Source organism: Micromys minutus (assembly GCF_963924665.1).
Source record: "Micromys minutus genome assembly, chromosome: 20".
Taxonomy (NCBI): Eukaryota; Metazoa; Chordata; class Mammalia; order Rodentia; family Muridae; genus Micromys; species Micromys minutus.
The window spans coordinates 15,518,735-15,540,157 of record NC_137955.1 but is presented as its reverse complement, the minus strand read 5'-3'; the positions used below and the strand labels follow the sequence as shown (position 1 = coordinate 15,540,157).

At 36.4% G+C, this 21,423-nt stretch overlaps 1 protein-coding gene across 1 annotated transcript in view; it reads left to right on the top strand.

Moving 5' to 3' along the window:
* NDUFS4 (NADH:ubiquinone oxidoreductase subunit S4) overlaps window positions 1–21,423 on the top strand; it is an 87,021-nt gene that overhangs the window by 14,664 nt on the left and 50,934 nt on the right. Inside the window, exon 2 of the mRNA XM_080933894.1 lies at window positions 17,202–17,280. Coding sequence (XP_080790020.1) covers window positions 17,202–17,280 — 79 coding nt within the window. The remainder of the gene's footprint in view (window positions 1–17,201; window positions 17,281–21,423) is intronic.

The following is a 21,423-nucleotide window of genomic DNA, read 5'->3' as shown; positions in this document are numbered from 1 at the left end:
TGTGCTTTAATAAGAGCATGCCTGTATTCCAGCCAGATCACACAGACCTAGAAGGTCTTTGGATGTGATCCTTGCCACAGCAGCTTTATTGCTGGTTTAAAATTCCTTTACACAGCACCTTCCACAGACATCATGATCTCTCTGGAGTCGAAACAATGAGATGATGATCATAGCCCTTCATCACTCCCTATTTTCCTTCCTAATTACTTTCCTTAGAGCCTGAATGATTTCTGAGGTAGAAACTTGTTTCAGTCCTATATCCTTTCTCTTAGGCCTTATTTATCACCAGGTTCTTACATTAAAAAAATTACATGTACTTAGTTTGTGTGTATATGGGTGTGAGCATACTTGTGTGAGCACACTTGTGCCATCGCACATGTACCAGGGTCACGGGACAACTTGCAGAAGTTAGTTCTCTTTTATCATTTGGGTCCCAGGGATTTGAATTCAGGTCATCAGGCATAATGCACATGCCCTTTACCTTTTACCTTTGGAGCCATTTCTCTAGCTCCTAGTCACTACATTCTAGTGTTTATTTTCCTCCGATTTAGCTCCCATTTTCCTATGATTCTTAGAAACCTGTCATTTAGCTTCCAACTGGTCTGCATTTGACGTTTTATTGTACTTGATATTACATACAGGGTCAAGTTCAAAGTTCTCAGTGTTTTATGGAATCTTTCATATTCTCTGTGCTCATCTTTGTTCTTCTGTTCATTCCAGAATATTCATCTCCCCGTTTTGAAAAATAGGAATTGATTATACATCCCCAGACTGGCTCAGATTTCTTACATAGTCCATGTTGACCTCAAATTTACAATATTCCAGCCTAGCCTGTGGTAATATGCAAATGCAGTCATATCCAATGCTATCTGCATTTTTAACAGGTTCCTCCTGGCCCAATCTCTAGGCATACATTAGCACTATTTTGGTGATTCTAAGTTACCTACAATTCCATAGTTCTTCTATCTTCTATAATTAAAGTTTTGTCTTTCTGCACATTTTCCTTCATACTTGTCTGAGGCTTCTGCGCCTCTGTTCTGCCCTGCCCCCAACACTGTTTGCTCACAGAGCTCCTGCTCATCCCTAGGTAGCAGTTTAGTCACTGATTTGTTTAAACTCAAAGTTTAGAATAAGTATCAACCTGTGTGGATTTGGATTCCTACTGGCATATCCCAGTGTCTAGAAATAGCTAAATATTCCTATCTGAGAGTTTATAGTTGGGTTCTTTTTATTTTGAAATCTTTGCAAAACCTTGAAAAAAATTGTGTGTGTGTGTGTGTGTGTGTGTGTGTGTATGGTATCATGTGGATAGGACCCAGTCTAATGTCAAATGCACCTTGTTTTTTACATACATACCATTATAGTATAGAGCTTTCCATCTGTGATATCATGCTAGTGTTCAAATAGTTTGACGTTTGGGGAGCATTTTGGATTTCAGATGTTTGGATTATAGATTGCCTGTACTCCTGTGTCTCATTGTGATAGTTTGTTACTTGTCCATATCCTTCTAGACTTAGCTCATCAGCATCTGGAATTGTTTTGTTACTACCTATGTGTTTTCGGAGTATACCTGTGGAGTCACTAGATTATGGAATGGTGTATAGAAATTTAAGAAATACTGCTTTGCTGTCTTTCCAATAAACAAGATAGCATGTTGGGTAATTTCTTCTTTAAGATATATTTATTTTACTTTACTTGTTTGTGTTTTTTGCCTGCATATATGTATGTATGTATACCACATGTGTGCCTGGTGCCCACAAAGGTCGGAAGAGGTCATGAGAGTTCCTGGAATTAGAGATGGGTGTAAGCTGCATGTGGGTGCTGAGAATTGAACTTGGTCCTCTTCAAGAACAAATGCTCTTAATTACTGAGCCATCTCTCTGGCCACTATTTTAGTATTCTTGTGGAGCTTTGGATTTTAAGTATAATGATTATGAATAGTAATGTCATAGATTGCCTTAAAAAAGATACAGTTTAGTTTAACAGCCCATATTGCTTTTTCTATATACTAAATAGTCATGCAAATTTTATCTTTTCTTTTACTTTCCTTTTCTTTTCTTTCTTTTTTTTTATTTTATTTTTGTTTTTTGGATGATCTGTTCTGTAGTGCTAGCTGCTCAGCATGTAGCTCAGCCTGACCTTACACTTGGTATGATCCTTCTGCTGTTGCCTCCCAAGTGCTGGGATTATAGGTATTTGCTACCACACCCTGTAATTGTAGACTTAAAATAATATTTACTAACAGGAGTTAAGTATGAATTCTGTCAGAACGCTTTTTAAGTGATTTGGAGTTTTACAGGATAGTTTCACAGAATTTCATAAGTGAAAATGTATTGGAGCTGAAGTTCCCAGTAGTGAACTAGTATCTTTATAATGATGAGCAGCTCTCATAGCTATAGTAGGTAGACTTTAGGCAGCAGGCTACAGAAGAAAATTTATACACAACTACAGAAGAAAATTTATACACAAATACAGAAGAAAATTTATATACAACTACAGAAGAAAATTTATATAAACTACAGAAGAAAATTTATATACAACTACAAAAGAAAATTTATATACAACTACAGAAGAAAATTTATACACAACTATAGAAGAAAATTTTGAGACTGAACATTTCTACACAACATTTAGCAGGCCACATAATCTCATCTACTTTATTTTGTTCATTTGCATTTATTTTAATTATACAATCAGTTGAAAAGTAATATATCCTAGGGTTAAGGCATATGAGAATTTCACAGGTAATGTTACATTTTATTGTGTTAGTTTATTAGAATTTGAGAAGAGGCATAGTAAAAAGCATCAGTGGACATACCTGGGAAAACAAAATGTGATGGGTGTTCACTTTACAGTTTTAGCCAAAATGTGTTACTGAATGAATATTAACATTTTGTGGAGAGTGCTCTCGTTATCTACATGACCATTTCACTCGTAAGAGGTGCTAAATGTCTTAATGATCCAAAGAGTAATGATACTAAGTGTTTTTAAATTGTCATAGACTTGGGCATTGGATGCACAAAGGAAAAAAATACCTGACAGAGTAGTTTTGTTAAGTAAGTTTCTCCAACAGTCTTAATGCATCCTGCATAGCAACCATGCTCCAGTAGGTGTGCTCCTACTTTGTGCCTTGAAAGTATCTTGTGTGTATCTGTAACATAGAAAATTTCTATGAGCATTCAAACCCATGATAGTGAAATTTGTGTGTGCATATGTGGTGTGTGTGTGTGTGTATTCAGTAACTAACAATTTGAAGGGTAGCTACTAAGTCTAGCATTTTGTTTAAGACATTGTAGATGTTTCAATAAATGATGGATGCATTTAGCAGGAATTACTACTATCTCTACATATATGTAAAAAAAATAGGGTCTTGCTAATAAGTAGCCTGTCTGGCCTTGAACTTATTATATAGCCAGAGATCCTCTTGCCACAGTCTCTCATGTGCTGAGATTACTGGCATGTTATTGTGGTATTTTGGTGAAGAATGCAGCTGACAGGGTCATGCAAAGAAATTGAGGCTTGACCCCATGAATGGAGCCTATGAGAGGCTAATGGTGAAGCCTGGTTGCAGCAGAAGTCCCCAGTGTATTGGAGATGCCAGTACCATAGGATGATCACCAAGAGCAGCAACAGCAGTGGAGTAGAGTCACTCAGAGCCTAGAGTGCAATAGAGGGTAAAGCTGGAGATGTGATCCAATACCTTTGGAGGAGCCCAGAAGAGCATGTGTGGATCACAGACATTGGAACAAGAAGCTGTAAAGTTGAAGTTGTCTTGGAGACCCAAGATGTTCAAGATGCCAGAGCTGTGGGATATCTACTGAGGAAAGCTGTTAACAGGAAGTGGAATCAGCCTAGGAGAAAGAAGTTTGTTATAGTCAACAAAGATGAAAAAGGAGTGGGCTGGAGAGATGGCACAGGGGTTAAGAGCACTGACTGCTCTTCCAGAGGTCCTGACAAATCCCAGCAACCACATGGTGGTTCACAACCATCTGTAATGAGATCTGATACCCTCTTTTGGTGTGTCTGAAGACAGCTACAGTGTACTTCTATATAATAAATAAATCTTAAAAAAAAAAAAGGAGTTGTAGATCTGAATACCACTTTGACATCAGACATGGAGATGTAGAGTTTGGAGTGTGCCCAGCTGGTTTCTTGTCTTGCTTTGTTCCAGTTAAGTGATTGAATAAATCTAAGAAGAGACTGAACTTTGCACTTTTAACATTGTTGTGACTTCTGTAGACTATGGGGACTCTTGAAGCTGGAATAAATATATTTTGCATTATTCTATGTTTTGGTATGGCTCCCATAGACTCATTTGAACAAGCCTATGGGGGCCAGGGAGTAATGCCTCACACCTGTCCCCATCGTTTTGATTACTACTATTGTTTCTGCCACTTAACTGTCAAACTCCTTTTAGCAGCTTCTTTAAATTGTTGAAAAGAATCTTTTAAATTTTATGTATATGAATGTTTTGTGTGTTTGCATGCCCATGCACCTTGTGTATGCCTGATACCCACTGAGGCCAGAAGAGGAGCCAGATGGAGTTCCAGATGGTTGTGAGCCACTGCATGGGTGCTGAGAATGGAACCTAGCCCTCTGGACGAGCAGCTAGGGCTCTTAATTACTGTGTCACCTCTCCAACCCTGTTAGGGGTTTCTTAGTGCTTGGAGTCTATTTCTTCATATTGATGAAAATTCTTTCCCTTTTTTAAAAGATGAAATATGTAATTCTAATTTTCATTTTATTTTCAATTCAATTTAATTTGCTATTAAAAATTTTTTACACAGAAAAACATTCAGTAAAATGAATCTAGAAGCATATGGCCTATATTTTTAATAATGTTAATATTTTGCTGCTGTGTTTTCCTCCTCTTCATTTCTTTTATTATTATTTTTTGTTTGTTTGCTTTCTTTTGAGACAAAGATTCTCTATTTACTTCTGAAACTCACTATATATTTCGAGTTGGCCTTAAACTCATAGAGTTCCATTTGTCTCTGCATCTAGTGCTGGGATTAAAAGTGTGTGCCACAACACCTGGCCCCTTTCTCTCTCTCTCTCTCTCCTTTCCTTCCTTCCTTCCTTCCTTCCTTCCTTCCTTCCTTCTTTTCTTTCTTTCTTATTTTACTTGTATATGCATCTGTATGAGTAACATTTTTACAAAATGGTGGGTGGCAGTACATACCTTAATCCTAGCTGTTAGAAGGATTTGAAGTTTGAATATATGAAGTCTGAAAGTTTTAAGTTTAAGGCTAACCAACCTACATATCTACTTAGCAAGATTGTATCAAACTGACCAATTACTTCACCCACTTAACCCATATCTACATATTCCTTCTTCCATAAACCATTTGAAGTAACTAGAATTGTCTTGGTACTCTTATCTCTAAATTTTATTGACAAATTATAAGGCTGGGTCATAGCTCACTGGGTACAGTGCTTACTAGGGGGTAGGCAGTTCTGGGTTTCGTCACCAGTGACGCTGCATAAAATTAGGTGCACAACTGCAATTCCACGGAGTGGGTGTGTAGAAGTAGGAAGGTTAAAAAAAAAGATAATGAAGAATTTTAAGCGAATACTGGTATAGTTGAGCATAATTACTTAATTAAGTGAGAAGATACATTGACAAAGATTAGAGACAGGTGGTGGATTTAAGGGATTGTTGTCCTAGCCCAGGAAGGTAGAAATAGTGGTAGGTATGAACTTGTAGTTGGTGAGAGGAAATTCAGAAAAGTCAGTTGCTCACATTTATTTAAGCAGAGTGTAGGAAAGATACTTACTTTGTAGGATTCTTTTCCTCCTGGGTTAACCCTGTTTTCAACTAAAGAAAAAGAATTGTTTCTCTATACCGTGCATTACATGACATTACTTGGCATGCTATTTTATTATGTAAGTCACTCCATGAACTATTCTTAACCCTACCTTTACAGAGGAGGAAATTGAAGTGTTGAAGTTAATTTGAAATAATTGTTTTTAAAATGATGTTGCTGTTAAGTGACAAATCTGGAAGAAGTCTAGCATGGGTCTAACTAACTCTCCCCACCCCTCAAGACATGCTTTCTCTGTGTAGCCCTGGCTATCCTGGAACCTGCCCTGTAGATCTCCAACTCAAAGTGATCCATCTGCCTCTGCTTCCCAAGTGCTGACATTAAAGGCAGGTCTGACCAATTCTTCTTGTAGTTACTATATAATTGTTTTCTAGTTTGTTTTATAAAGAGAGGAAGGTAATGGTATTTTAAAACATATATTTATTAACTTTAATCACATTATCAAATTCTGTAAAATGGTTTGTTCAAGAATGCCAGAATCTGCTGATGGACAGACACTTCATCTTTGGTCTAAAGAGTAAATAGATAATACCTGCTAACTAGCTTTATCTTTGATGGAATATCATTGATAATGTAATGTTGCTCAAAAAGATAATGTAGTGTGTTCAAAAAGCATTTCTTACCTTTCAGCATATTGGTTATGGTCTGTTTGGTGCAAATATATTTACAATGCAAACACAATTTCAGTGATCTGTGTTGCAGATACAGAGATTTTCTAAATCCAAAGCTCCTAATGCAAACAAAACAAGCAGCAAGTAGGGATATTTAGAGTCACTGATACATGCATAGATTTATGTAGCTTTTAATTCAGCAGGTAAGCTCTGCAAAATAAAACAGTAGCTTTAGTAGTTTCATGAAACAACCATCTAGTGGTTTTTAGTGACTTTTGAGCTTGGAAGACTCAACATTATGCTGCTCTTAAGACCAAAATGTAGCTTTGTAAAATGTGACATCTTGATTCACTGTAGAATAGTAAACTCTCAGAATATGGCACTGAACTTTAAACACTCAGTGTATATCAGATACCATACAACTTGAGTTCTCACATAGAATTCCCTAGAGAGGTATTATTAACAGACAGTTGCTAATAAGGCTGTAGCTGTCAAGATTTGTGACTTAAAATTAATAAAAATTCCTTTCTTGTTCATACTGTGTGTCCCTTATGGGACAGCTAGTAATTTTATTTTATATGTTCTCATCTGTGGACACACACTGTGACAGGAAAAAGATAAGGCAATCATGCGTAGACTTAAAACTGTGGTGGCTGTCACTTTCTTATACATTTTACTGATAGCATAAATCAAGTGCTTATAGCTAACTGAAAATAATACAGCAGTACAATCTCACCAGATGCCTGGGCACAATGAAATCTTGCACAGCCCTAATGACCTAGCCTTATGATGAGTATATAGGATTATGCGTCGTTGATTAGTATATTTTGGTAAAAGATGTTAAATAGCTCTTTAAATAATCCTATTTTGGCTGAATTAAAGGTATACCCCTAGTCCCCAACTGCTGGAGATCAACTCTAAGGTGTTGTTCTTTCTAGGTCAGGGCTCTGCCACTGAGCCACATCCTCAGAGATCTTGATGCTAGGTAGCTCTGTGGAATAGCTGGCTGCTTACCTCCACTACTGCTCTAGCTCTTCATTCACTATCTAGTGGTGAATGTGTTTGACTAGTGGGAGCATTGACTTGCCTGGCCTGCTTTCCCTCTGTCTGTTGATTCCAGTGCTTGTAAGTGTATTGCAAGAGTAATTGCTCTCACGTGTTTGCTTATACTATAAATCTATTAAAGATTCAACATTAGCAACTGTTTTTATGCAAAATGTGTTGAACATTGGTACCAGCTCAAGGTCTAAAAAATAGTAAGGGTGGCAATTGGTGAGACATATGGTCACAAAAAGCATGACCATATTTTGTGTTACACAGACACTAGAAGTTTCTAAAGAGTATGATTTTTTTTCCCAAAAGTGTATAATTTTGGAAAGTTTGCTACATGATGCAGTACAAATGAATAATTATTGTGAAGTTCAGCAGCTCAATCTGGACTTCTAAAATTTTGCAAAATGAGTGGTTAATATATACAGACATAGTATTTCTATATGCATATGTGAGGAGACTTTTCTCAAGGCAAAGTTACAAGTCTACAACTTTTCAAACCTCTAGTGAGGCTTTCTCTTTATCAGGATAAACAGGTTCACCAGTCCTCACGAGCTATTCATTCCTTCCTTTGACAGGTACGTGGCTCAGGCCAGCTTCTCTTTTCTCAGCCTTCCAAGTGCTGGGCATTCACAAGTACACCACTGGGGTTGGTCTCTTTGTCATTGTGATAAAATATTCATATATAAAGTAAAGAATCTGTTTCAAGTGTAAGTCATTAGCATCCTCTTTGCTTACATCATTGTGACAGACACCACTGTCAATATTGTCCTCTTTTGAACTTTTCATAATCCCAGTGGGAACTCTGACTCATTATCTGACATTTCTTTTCTCAGCCTGCCAGCCTCTGGTGGCCACTGTTTCCCTGAGTTTTGATGCTTCTAGAAACACAGGTGTTTTTCTTTGTAACTGCTTTAGTTCACTCTATAATATCTTCCAGGTTCATCAGTTTTGTATCATGTACCAGAATCAGCTTCCTTAGAGTAGATGCTCTGCTGTGTCTGTGTCTACCACTTTGTGTTTATGTACTTAGCTATCTATAGATACTGCCATTCCCACCTTTAGGCTGTTTGTGAGCAGTGCTGCTAGAACTGTTGAGTGTGCAACCATATCTTTGAGTTCTTGCTTTCAGTGTCTTTGGTTATATACTCTAAGCTGAAGTTATTAGTTACTGAAGTAATTCCATTTTAACATTTTGAGGGGACACTGCACTATTTTTCATAGTGCTACAGTGAATATATTTTTCCTCACCCTTGCCAATTCTTGCTGCTTCCTGTTTATCTGGTAATAATAACTGATGGCATGAAGTAAGTTGGTTTTGGGGTTTTTTTTTTTTTTTGTTATTTTAATCTTGAGACAGAGTGTCATTGTTTAGCATATTTGTCAAGGTACTTGGTACGTAGACTAGGGTAGTCTCGAATGCACCTCTGCCTTTCATATGCTGGGATTAAAGGGCTGTACTAAGCAGACACAGCCTTGACCATAGTATCTTGCAGGTTTTTTACTTATGTTTCCTTGAATAGTTTTGTATGTTTTGTGTAGACATTAAGCTTGTAGCTCAGGCAGATAGTCGTTCCCTTAGCTTTGTAAGAAATGGCCACACACTCCCAGTCCAGGGGTGAGTGCTCTTCTCATCCGTGCCAGCATTTTCTGTCATTTAGCTGTTCATTTTATTTTGTTTTTGTTTTTGTTTTTTTGAGGCAGGGTCTTTCTCTGTGTAGCTCTGGTTGGCCTGGAATTCACCATGTAGATCAGGTTGGAGAAACTTAGCTATTCTAGTAGATCTGCCATCACTATTGTTTTAATTTGTGTTTTTCAACTGATACATGGTGTGGTTCATCTTTTTATATGTGCTAATTATCATCTGGTTGTTGTTATTGTATTATTTGAGACTATAGGGTCCTATATGTAGTCCTGGATGGTCTGCAACTGGATATGCAGATCAGGCTGGCTTGAACTGTGCCTCCTACGATCTGAGGGTTAGAAGGTGCAGTGCCTTGCTCTCACTGTGAATCTCTTTGATGAGGTGTCTCTTAACATCTTTTGCCCACTTTTCAACTATGTTGTTTTCTTAGTGAAGTTTATGAAATGTTTGTGTATGATAGATGTATTTTTTTATGGAGATAGATGTCTTGCAAAGGCAGTCTCTTAGTCTGTAACTTTTGATTTTTAAAAACACTACATTTTATAGAACAAAAGCTTTAATTTTAATGAAATGCACTTGACCCATTTTTGTATGTTATGAATCATTTTTGGTGACTACAAACTCAGTGCCAACTACAAGAGCACCTAGAATCTTAGTAGTTCTGCATCTTAATATTTGTCTTGTGATCTATTTTGGATAATTGGGGAGAAAGGTTTAAGGTTACTATCTGATGAATAGGAGAAGGCTCAATGGGTACAGAACATGCTGCACAAGTATAAGGACCTGAGTTCAAATCCCCTGAACTCATATAAAAAAGGCCAGACTTGTGACTCACAAGTCTATAACTGTGGTTGGTACTGGGGAGGCACAGACAGGCAGATCCCAAGATTGATGGCCTGCCAGCTATATGTGAACTTTCAGTCCGGTGAAATACCTTTTCCAGACGTTGGAGTGGACAGAGATAGAGTGCCAACCTCTGTGTTCACATGCCCATACTGGCACGACAGACAGACAGACAGACACAGCATTAAGATCATTATATAAACTTTATTTTTCATCTTATTACATTGCTTTGCTCCTTTCCCACAGAGCAGTTGATTATATTTAAATAGTCTATTTCCGGCTATTAGTTGTGTTACATTGATTTATTTATCTTTGGGTAGCTACACGCAGACATGTTCTAAGTTCCACAGTCAGGAAGTATCAGTCTTCTTTGTTAATTTTCTTTCAGCATCGTATTGGCAGCCTTTGAATATGAACATTAGGGTTGGCTTCCTAATGTGTCCAAAAAGTAACTTACTGGGATTTTGACATAGTTTGTTTCATTATAGAATAATTTTTGAAGAAATGATGTTTTAACAATATCAATTATCTCTGCTCATGAATATAAAACATATCTTCATTATTTAGATATTTTATGATTTTCCTCATTAAACTTTTCTAGTTTTGCTTATAAAGATCTTGTACAGGCTGTTAGATTTTCATGTAAATGTTTATTTACACTTGTCTGTCACCTAACTGTGGGAATAAATTCTGAGAAATACATTGATGATTTCTTCACTGGACAGATATAGAGTGTACATTGGTGAGCTGAAGCACCAGTTACTATTGGAGGCTGTGATCCCATGGAAACCTCCCAATTTGTTGATAAAATGTTCCTTTATGCCATGACTGTATTGTTGTGTTGATGTACATACAGTTGTGTTTTTACTATCACATTCCATTTACTTATTGGTAGTAGCTACAAAAGTTCACTTTGGTATATTAATGTTGTATTGTATAACCTCAATTATAAACTATGATCAGAAGACTTTTCAGTGATTCATGTGTTTGGGCTCAGATAGACTATGATGTCATTGACAAATAAAGACCATTTTATTCTTGTCTAACATAGTTAGTTTTCTTTTCTTTCTTCTTCACCCTCTTCTTCCTTCTTCCTTTCCTCCTCCCCCTCTCCTTCTCCTTCTATGTAGCATTGGATAACCTGGAATTCTCTATGTAGACCAGGCTGGCTTTGGTCTGCCTGCTTCTACTTCCCAAGTGTTGTGAGTGAAGGTGTGTGCCTCCAGGCCCAGTGGTCTTCATGTCCTACGCTTACTACAGTAACTTGAACTTGCAGTGCCTTACTGATTGTATGTTGCTGGAGGAATAGTCTTGTCTTATTTTCTGGTCTGAGGGGGAAGGTTTAGAGTTACTGTCATTAGGGATTATCATAGTTGTAGTGCTTTGGTAAATGTTTTGTTAGCTGGTGTTCCAGAAGAAAGTCATGGTTGTTTTAAAGATTATACAAAGGGTAGCATGTAGTGCTGTTGCAGAGGACCTGCATTTGATTCCCAGCACCTATGCTGAGCATTGTACAACGGCTTATAACTCCTGCTCCAGGATAGTCCTAGAGGGTCACCAGTATACACATGACAGACCCACACACAGATACACATAATTAAAATATTAAAGCTTAAAATGTTTTTAAAAGACTTATTTCATGTGTATGAGAGTTTGACCTATGTTCATGTGTATGTACCACTGTGTGCAGTGCTAGAAGAGGTCTGAAGAGGATATCAGACCCCATGAAGTTACAGCCAATTGAAGGCTGTGATGTGGGTTCGAATCCAGCTTCCTCTGCAAGAGCAACAAGTGCTCTTAACCATTGAGCCATCATCCTCTCTAGTCCCTACCAAAGTTTTCTTTCAAAAAGATTCTACAAGGCAAACTTTAAAACTTTTACTCTTTGCTTATGTGTGTGCTTGATGTCTCTGAGAGCAGAAGAGAATCTCAGATCCCTGGAACTAAACGTGACTGTTCAGAACCAAACCTGAGTCCCCCGCCCCCACTTTCTTCATTTATGTCAGGTTTACATAGCTCTCTTTTTCTCTAGTTGCCAATGCTTAGATTGTTGAATTTAGAGCTTGTGATATCCCTTGTATTCTGATACACACCAGTAGTTCCTATCACAAGTTTTCTTTGCTCATAGGAGGGGAAGGGCATCATTTTTCAATTACAGAAATTACTTTAATAAATCTGAAGTATAAAGTAAATTAGATTTGATAAAGAAATTACAAGTGAAACATTTTTACTTATTATTTCCTTGAACTTAAAGCACTTGTAGGATCTTTATTTTTCCTTTTATTCTCTATATTTTTTCAGAATATTAAAAGATCTTATGAAGATTTTAGGACACACACACACACACACACACACACACACACACAAATGAACTAAGGTGGATAAACTTTTGGGACTAGGTTACCAGGTCCCAGGAATTGAGCATCTTTACCCATTGTACCATTGTGCTGTTCCCTTTAATCCTGTTATCCTTAATTTTATTGCTAGATTATATAGTATGCTGATGATAATTTAAAATTTCTCTTGATTCAAATTCTTGAGAATGTTTAAGGTTGTGAATAGAGAGTGATTAACATATCAACATATTTCAGGTCTAAGAGAGTTATTGTATTGTGGAGATCATATACTATTACTTTATCATTTCAGGTAGAATCTCAGTCATATTTTTCTGTGATTTTATTTAATATGAATTTTGGGTCAATTCAATTTGTAGGAAGTTGAAAACAAACACAATGGGTGATAATGAAAAGACTAAGGATATTATTAATTCCCTAGAGATTTGTATAAGAGTGGGAATTTTATTTCATACATAATAGATTATTTCTGGTTTTAAAATTACTAGCTTAGCTTTAATGTTTATAAATCAATATTCAGGTATATGCAGAAATTAAGAAAATACTGCTCACTCCTTACGAAAGGAGATATATGTAAATCTGAGGTTTTGGGGAAGTTTGTCTGCTTTATAGTGTATGTACTTAACATGAATGTTAAATAGAAATCATGTTTCTGGATGGCAAAGTGATACAGGATGTCAGTTCCTCTTCTTTACATGGACCTCTTTGTGGAACAGTCTGATCTCATACCATGATCTCTGGGTTCCAAGAGTGACAGATCCCAAGAAGGAATTTCCCAAGAGATAGGAAATAGAAACTGCCAATCTCTCAAATCCAGCCCTGGAAATACACATAGCTTCATTCTACTGAATAGGCAGTACAGAGCTTAGTCTCAGGGTAGAGGGTCATGGCCTCCAGCTGCTAGTAGGAAGGAGAGGGGCAAAGATATTTGCAGCCATGTTTTGAATTAGCACAGAAGATAGGGGTATGTTGCTAAATTATTTTTAGTTGGTAAGGTTAATTGCTTCAAAGTAGTAGTACTATTTGTAATTTAGGTCAAGAAGTTTACTTTTAATCAAATTGTTTTTTGGTACAATTTATATAAAATTGTTTCAGTCATTTAAATCAGAAGAGACATGGGGCAGTTTGCCCAGTGGTTAGTGTTACCACAGTCCAGGTGGATTTTGCAGGTGGTTGTTTCAGGGCCCCATCATCTTCTCAGACACCTCAAAGGTTACTGCTAAGAATGGTAGAAAACCTAAACATTTAAAATGCCATATTCAACAGATCTCAGAAAGGTTTGTAGACCAGGATCTATTAAATACATCTGAGGTAAGCAAACAGTGTTCCTAGTTACCTGCTTCAGATTCCAACCTGAAAACACACAGGAAGCTAGATGAAGCTTATTTCCAGAATAAGCTTGTATTCTGTATGACTAGCAGCATCAAGACAGTATATGTATTATAACCTTAGAGATTTTGAGAGATAATATTTATACCTTAAGAAAAGTTTTAGAGAGTCACATGAAAACCGGAAGATTGAGATTAGGGGCAATAGAATAGAACCTTATTCTTTGTTTTCTTCTGTACAGTATTAGTGGCTCTTCTGATAAGAGTCAGAGATTTTGGATTTTCCTTTAACAGGCATGTGTGGGTTTAGAGAAGGAGAGAGCCACACTTCAGCCCCAAAGCCAGGTTTAATTTTGGATTGAATTGGAACCACATAAAGACCATTTGTCACTTATCTCAATCTAGATCTCTAGTTTAAGGCCAGCCTGGTCTATATGGTGAGTGTCAGTCCAACCAGAATTACACCATTAGTCTTTGTCCCAAAAAAGTAAAATAAGAAGTTTCTGTCCTGTGAAATATACTGTAAAGATAATGAAAAGACAAGCTACAGAACAGAAGAAGTGTTTTCAAAACACTCATCTTTGAAAGATAGTTTTCTCTAATATACAAAGATTTGGTAGACAATGAGGCTTGGTGGCCTGTAATGCCAGAACTAAGGAGGCTGAGACAGGAGGATGGCAATTTTGAGGCCATTCTGGGCTACATAACAAGACCCATCCCCCTCCCCCCACCAAAGCTAGTGAGATGGTCCAGGTAACAGACACTTGTCACATAAGACCTGTGATTTTAAAGGTAGGAGACAGCCAAGTCAATGAAGTTATACTCTGACTTCTACATGCATGCCTTGGTGAGTGCAGCATCCTACCTACCTACCTACCTACACACACACACACACACACACACACACACACACACACACACACACACGTATAGTAAGCAAAATTTAAAAAATAGCCCACCTAGAATGTGGGCAAGGTGCTAACAGTAGTGAGCTAGCACTGTACACCTATTAGAATGGCTAATAACTACAGTAATGGCCACAGTCAAATACGAGCAAAAGTAGAAGAAAAAAAAAACCTCAGTGGAAATATAAGATTGTCCAGCCACTTTAGAAAGCAGTGAGGAAGCTTATTAAAAAGCATAATTAAAAAGCATAATATCTTAACACAAGACTAGCAGTTATTCACATAGGTTATTTGCCCAAACAAGCAGAAATTATATGTCTACAAGAAACCATGTACCTTTGTGCATTTCTTTTCCAAAATATCTCGTGTTCTTTCATGAAGCTATGAGTAGAGAAAACTATTATACAGAGAATTCTTCCAACAAATTAGAAGTATATTCATTTGTACTTACTGTAGTCACCTAGACTTTCATTATTAGAAGCATTAGAGCAGTAAATTCCTCAGTTTAGAGACATAAAGAATGAAATCTGGAAGCAGAGGAACAGCAGTAAAGTGCTTACAGGGAGCTAGTAAATTGTAAAGCCAAGTTCGAAATTAGGCTTCACTCCGTCTCTTCCTTACAGTGAAATTGCACGCACACACACAAAATGAGTTGTGTACTTTAATGATTGTAGCTGGCAGAGATTTATCCTTTGGGCAGAGAATTAAGATTAATACTTCACAAATCTGGAAATATGATCAGTATAAGTTACAAAGAGTTTATATATAGATTCTTATTATTGTCTATTTTAGCTTTAGACTAAAGTACTTTAGGAGTACCAGTGTAAAGATCTGTTCAAGATACTACTTTTAGTCTCTGGGGCCTATATTCAGTGATGGGATGGCTTTACATCAAATGGTATCTCCACGTTCAATCCATAAAAGATACTACCACATTAGTTCGCACAGTTCTGTACTATCTTATATTCTTCAGAGATTCCAGTTTCTCTAGACTCCTGTCAGTGAGGATGGTCTGGTTGTATATAACCTAAAAGATATAAAATAGCACTTTAATATATTTTGATGTACATATTTTTATTTCTTAACATTTTTCATGTAGTTTTGGTCACTTAGAAGTAGATAAATTTAATACAGAGCCTTTTCTTGTTTTTGTTGTATTTATTTTTTGTTACTAACTCTGACAGCTTGGAAGCTATCCCTAGTTAGTGACTTGGTATTGCTTGCTTGGAAATTTGAGTCTTTACTGTCTTGTAAACTTTCTTCTTGCTTGTTATCATCTTCACAGTACATTTGGGCTAAAAGATTATATACTGTCGGTATATTCCTGAGGTCAGGAGAAATGCTGGCTATCCAGTCATGCCTTATGTTTTCAAGGCAGATAGATGCACTGCCTTGCAATATAGATATTGCACGACATTCTGTCATAGTTGTAATGCTTAATGCTGTGCTCATATTTGGCTCTGTCCTTTGCTGTTACATTAAATATTTGGAATTAGAGAACATTTTTTCCTAACATTTTGAAATTTATCTAGGGAGTATTTATTTAGCACATTAGCTATACAACAAATATATATTATATATGCTTTTGTATATAGGCAGTGTTTCTGAAATTAAATTCATGAATGTATCATTTTAAATAAAAATTAGAATCCTGCTAGTCATGATGATGCTCACCTTTAATTTCAGCACTCTAGAGTCAGAAGTGAAGGGACCTCTGAGTTCAAGGACACCACGATCAATATAGCAAGTTCAAGACCAACCAGGTCTATATAGTATGATTTTGTCTTAAAACAAACAACACCCTCACCCCATCCCACAGATATAACACCAGAAAGGGTTAGAATCCTATTTCGATCTCATTGCTATATAGCAAGGCTTAAAAGTTTTTAGTCATGGACAGGTAGGAATGTAGCTGAGTCTATGGAATACTAGCAGTGCATACAGAGAATCCTGGTTTAGTCCCCACTGGCACGTAAATGGGTACGATGGTTTGGAGGTAAGGATATCCTAAACTCAAGGACATCCTTGTCTACATAGGGAGTTCAAGGCTAGAGTGCATGAGACCTATGTCGAAGGGAAAAGAAGTCATAAAAGGGGTTGATTTTGTGCCCATGTTACTTTCAACAACATCCTATGTTTTAAATACTCATTCAGACCTTCTTCAGTTTTGTGAAAGATAGCAGACTGGACTAACAGCATGAGCTAAAATAACCATTCAAATACTTTCTAATTGCTTTAAATTGAGAGTGAAGAAGCTTGTTCTCATAACTGAGAAACGCCCCCAACTCCTCCGCTGGAACAGTTGGTACCGGTCTGCATGCTTTCCCCTGGTCTTGACAAACCAACCACTGTATCCTCATAGAGCGCAGCCCAGTACTTGTCATTGGTGGCTTTTTGTGAGAGTCTGTAGAGTGACATAAAGTGCCGCCTGTTGTGAACTGTCAAGCGAGAGTTTGCCAAAAACTCAGCAGACAGAACTAATTGGAGAGAAAAAGGGCTTTTGTGCGGTATTCTCTTTCTTTCCTTTCCTTTTTGTTTTTAAGAAGACAGATACTGTTAAAGCAGTGTGTTTATGTAAGTCTGTCTGCTTCTCTCTCTTCATGGCGAGATCATCTTTTAACTCCAAGTCTTGCACTGCAGGTTGTTGAGCTCATCCACATGGAAACTGGCAGAGGACCAAACTCGGGGCACACAGCTTATAACAGTTGATGAGAAACTGGTAAGGATTTCCTACAACATGCTGTTGTGATTCTGCCATTTGGCATGGCTTTGTATAATAGATTATTCAGTATAGTGGTCTGAGTTTTTCTAGGAAAGTTATACAGAGACCTTAAGATTTTCATAATAAAATTAAAAATCGAATATTATGTGCAAACATTATCATATACAAATATTAAAAAATTTTAAAATGTTTCTATTTTTTGAAATACTGATGAATAGTAGTTAGAACTCTTAGTTTGAAATGGATATATTGTTTTTAAATGGTCTAAGTTACTCTGTTTAAGCTATGATAGCCATCAGTGCTCTCTAAATTAAATATACTGGGCCTTCCTAGAACCATGCAGTGTTGTTATCACCGTGTGTTTAAAGTGTGCCTATAACCATCATTTTCATATGCTAAGGAGTTAAGTTACAGCTAATAACAAATGAGTAATAATCATTTTTCTATCATCAGTCTGTAACATTTTGGCAGTTATCCTTTAAAAATATCTTCAGAGTTTAGCTGTAGCTCGATAGAACAACAGCAGAATACTGTTTTCAAGACTACTGGTACAAATGTCTAGTAGTAATGAACGTATACACTTCATTTATTATTTGATTTACTGTATAAATGGGAGTGTCTCCTAATTACCTCCTCCTAGGCAAGCTTTCTATACTGAGCTCCACCCCAACATCACTTGTTCTTTTCCTGTGATGTACTCTTTTATCACTTAACTTTGAACCTGTAAGCAAAGTCCAAACAAGTCACTCTGAAATTTTTATTTATACTACTAAAGATAACAGATGTATAAGTATGTAGAAAAGTAAGAGGATAGTTTGGAAAATTCATGTCTTAGCCCCCAGGCTAACTGCTTTTTATTCAAACTATGTTAGACCTGTCTGTTGACACTGCCTTTACCTTGGTGTAGACCAGTGATTTCAGCCTTTCTAATGCTGCTTTGTTGCTACTAATACATGACATGTGACACCCCTAAGGGGTTGTGGCCCACAGTTTGAGAACCATTGGTGTAGACAGCACCATCCAAATTACTGCAATAATGTCATAATTGGTTTCCCTATGTATTTTAATCTCCTGATTAATTTTCCCTAGGAAAGTCAGGATAGATTTTTTTTTTTAAATGTTGTTTTCATCACCGTATACTATTGCCTTAACAGTTAACATTAAAATGCCGATGGCCTTCAAGGCCTTGCATGATTTAGTTTCTGATTTTCCACCTAGGTTTCTTTGTAATATCCATTTGTAGAGTATTCTGTAGACATGGAACTTGCTATTCTTTTTCTTGCTTTCAGAGTTCCTGCAGGAGGATCTAGATTTCAAGATCATCCTTGGCTTTATAGCAAGATTGAGATCAGCCTCACTTCATGAGACCCTGTCTCAAAAATTAAAGAAACAAAAAGGCTCTCTCTTTAGAAGAAAGTTTAGTCTTTTCAAATGAGAAAATTCTATACTTTTCTGCAAAAAAACCACTTCCCCTATATCTGTGCCATACCAAGATTTAACTCCAACGTTATAAGAATAAATTTGTGGAACTAAATTTTAAACTAAAATATATAAAATTTCTAAAAGATAAGGGAGTGGGAAATCTTTGTAGCTTTGGGTTAGACAAATGATTTTTTAGCTAGAATACCAGAAGCATTCAATTTATGTTTTTTTTAAAAGTCATTAAATTAGACTTTACCCACAATTAAAAGTGTGCTTAAAAACAAATGTAAGACAGGGCTCCGTGAATAAAGATGCCTGTCACCAAGCCTGGTGACCTGAATTTGATCCTTGGATCTTATTTGGTAAAAAGAGAGAGCCAATACCCACAAATTGTCCTATGATTGTCACCTGGGGTTGTGGAAAACACATAAAAATACACCCATATATTCACACCTAAACAAGTAAATTAAAATGTAACAAAAAATTTAAAAAGCTGTGGACCTTAAGGGAAAAAATGGTAAAAGGTATTTGTTAATATATTTAAAGAAAATTATATCCAGAAAATATATGCATCATTTGTGCCAGCTACATAAATAGGTAGCAAAACAAAAGTATGCGCAGAACTTTGCTGCTACTCAGCAGAGCATAGTTTTTGTCCTTAGGAACAACCCTGTGTGCTTTAATACTGGTGCGGATGGAATTCACCACTTTTTATAGCACAACTTTTAACTGAAACTGCCTCAAGATAACAGACTGACTGTGGTTGTTTACGTGGTCATTAGTGTGTGGCAGACATTTTCCCAAAATTAACTTACTAACTTCCAGAAATACTGTTCATGGTGAACTTGAGCTTTCAAGTGAAAGTTGGAATTCTTTTTCTTAGTTAAAATAAAGCTATGTTGTGCATATGTGGACGTTTGTGTGGGTGTAAGCATGTGCACCTGTGTGTGGCTGTATGGTCACCTCAGTGGCTGCCCACCTTTGTTTCGAGATGCTCTCTTGCTAATCTGGCTATGTTAGCTGCTTGTAGAGCCCCAGGAATCCCCCATTCTCCACTTGTCTCTGCTGACTTTACAAAGCATTAAGTCACGCCTGGCATTTAACGTGGCTGCTGAGGAACCTGGGTTCACTTCCTTGCACTTTACCAACTGAACTACCACTCTAATCCTGAAAATTATAATTTTTATAGAACTTGGTTCTGCTTCTGACCTTATTAAATTTGATGTCTTTGCAGTACTTTATACTTATTTATTGTGATTGAAATTTATATTAAGAAATGTGATATTTTTAAAATGTGATGAAATATGTTTAGAATCTGTATTTGGAATATATTTATATGTGTATATATGTACATATGTACACATGTATACATACATACATACATACATACATACATACATACATACAAATATACATACATACATATATCTTGAGTCAGTATAACAAATACATCATTGATTCATGGGTAAAATTTTAAAGTCTAAGATAACAATGAATTATAGCTAGATACTAAGTTACTGGCATTACTGAAGAATTGGTTTTTCTGACTGATGTCTATATGAAAATGCATTGTTTTCGTATACTACAACCCGAGCAACGTCTCATTAGAATGTATGAACTCACTAGATATCAGAACTCATTCACCTTCCAGTAAGCTGGATATCTAATAAACAGAGCTTCAAAAATAAAAATATATCCCAACTCAAGAGTTTGCTACAATTTTACTGCATTAGAATTTATCACAGTAAATATCTCTAACTATAACTTATAGAAACAAAACAAAATATCATTGGAATTCCAATAATACTTAAAAGTATAACAGAATATTGAGGCAAGTCATATCTCTAAGTCTTCTCTTTGGGTGAAACAGCCCAGGGCTTAGAGTGCTTTCCTGTGAGATCCAGGTAGTGCCCTGTAGTGAGGCTGAATCTCTTTAAAATGCTGATTTCAGTTTTTCTTGAGCCAGCTGTAATACATGCAGGGTGTGGTGGCAGATATTGTCTGTCTTTTAATCACAGCAGTTCTTGTAGGACCACTTGAAATTTAGCACTTCCACATCCTTATGGAGATTTCATAGAGAGCTGGGAGCCCCTCAGGTTTTATGTGGACTGTTACCAAGTCAAGTTTCTTTTCATCTAGCATCAGCATAGACTTGATTATTATATGTAACTGTTTTCAGATTCAAGTGAAGCTTTTTTTTTTTTTAACATTTTAATTCTTATGTGCAGAATTTGCTGTCTAGGGTATAAATGAAGAAATCTGTATAGTGTTTTGTGAATGTTAGGATGGTAAGTAATTTTTTTTCCTACTATCATTGTTGTTGACAAAATGCACTCTGTCCTTGAGGCACTGAATGTAACAGAAAAGTCTGTTAGTGTTTTCCTAGCATAAGAACCGTCTCTCATTTGGGAACTATACATAACAGCATTGTTACAGAACAAACTCTCCTGGGAGTAAAATTGTTTCCCTGGATTACTGTCAATAAAAAAGTTTATATTAGAGTGTAGTAAAATTTTAAGGATAACTCCTTAAGAATAAATTTCTAACTCATCTTTTCACTAATAAAAATTCAAATATTAAATATTTAAGATATTCTAAAATAATCTTATAAACTTAAATTTAAGAGCATAGTTTTTTAAAAGCATTTTTGTGGGTTGTACCATTATTAACTTCAAAATATTCGGTGCCTGTTACAGATTGGAGGAAAGCTTGCAAACA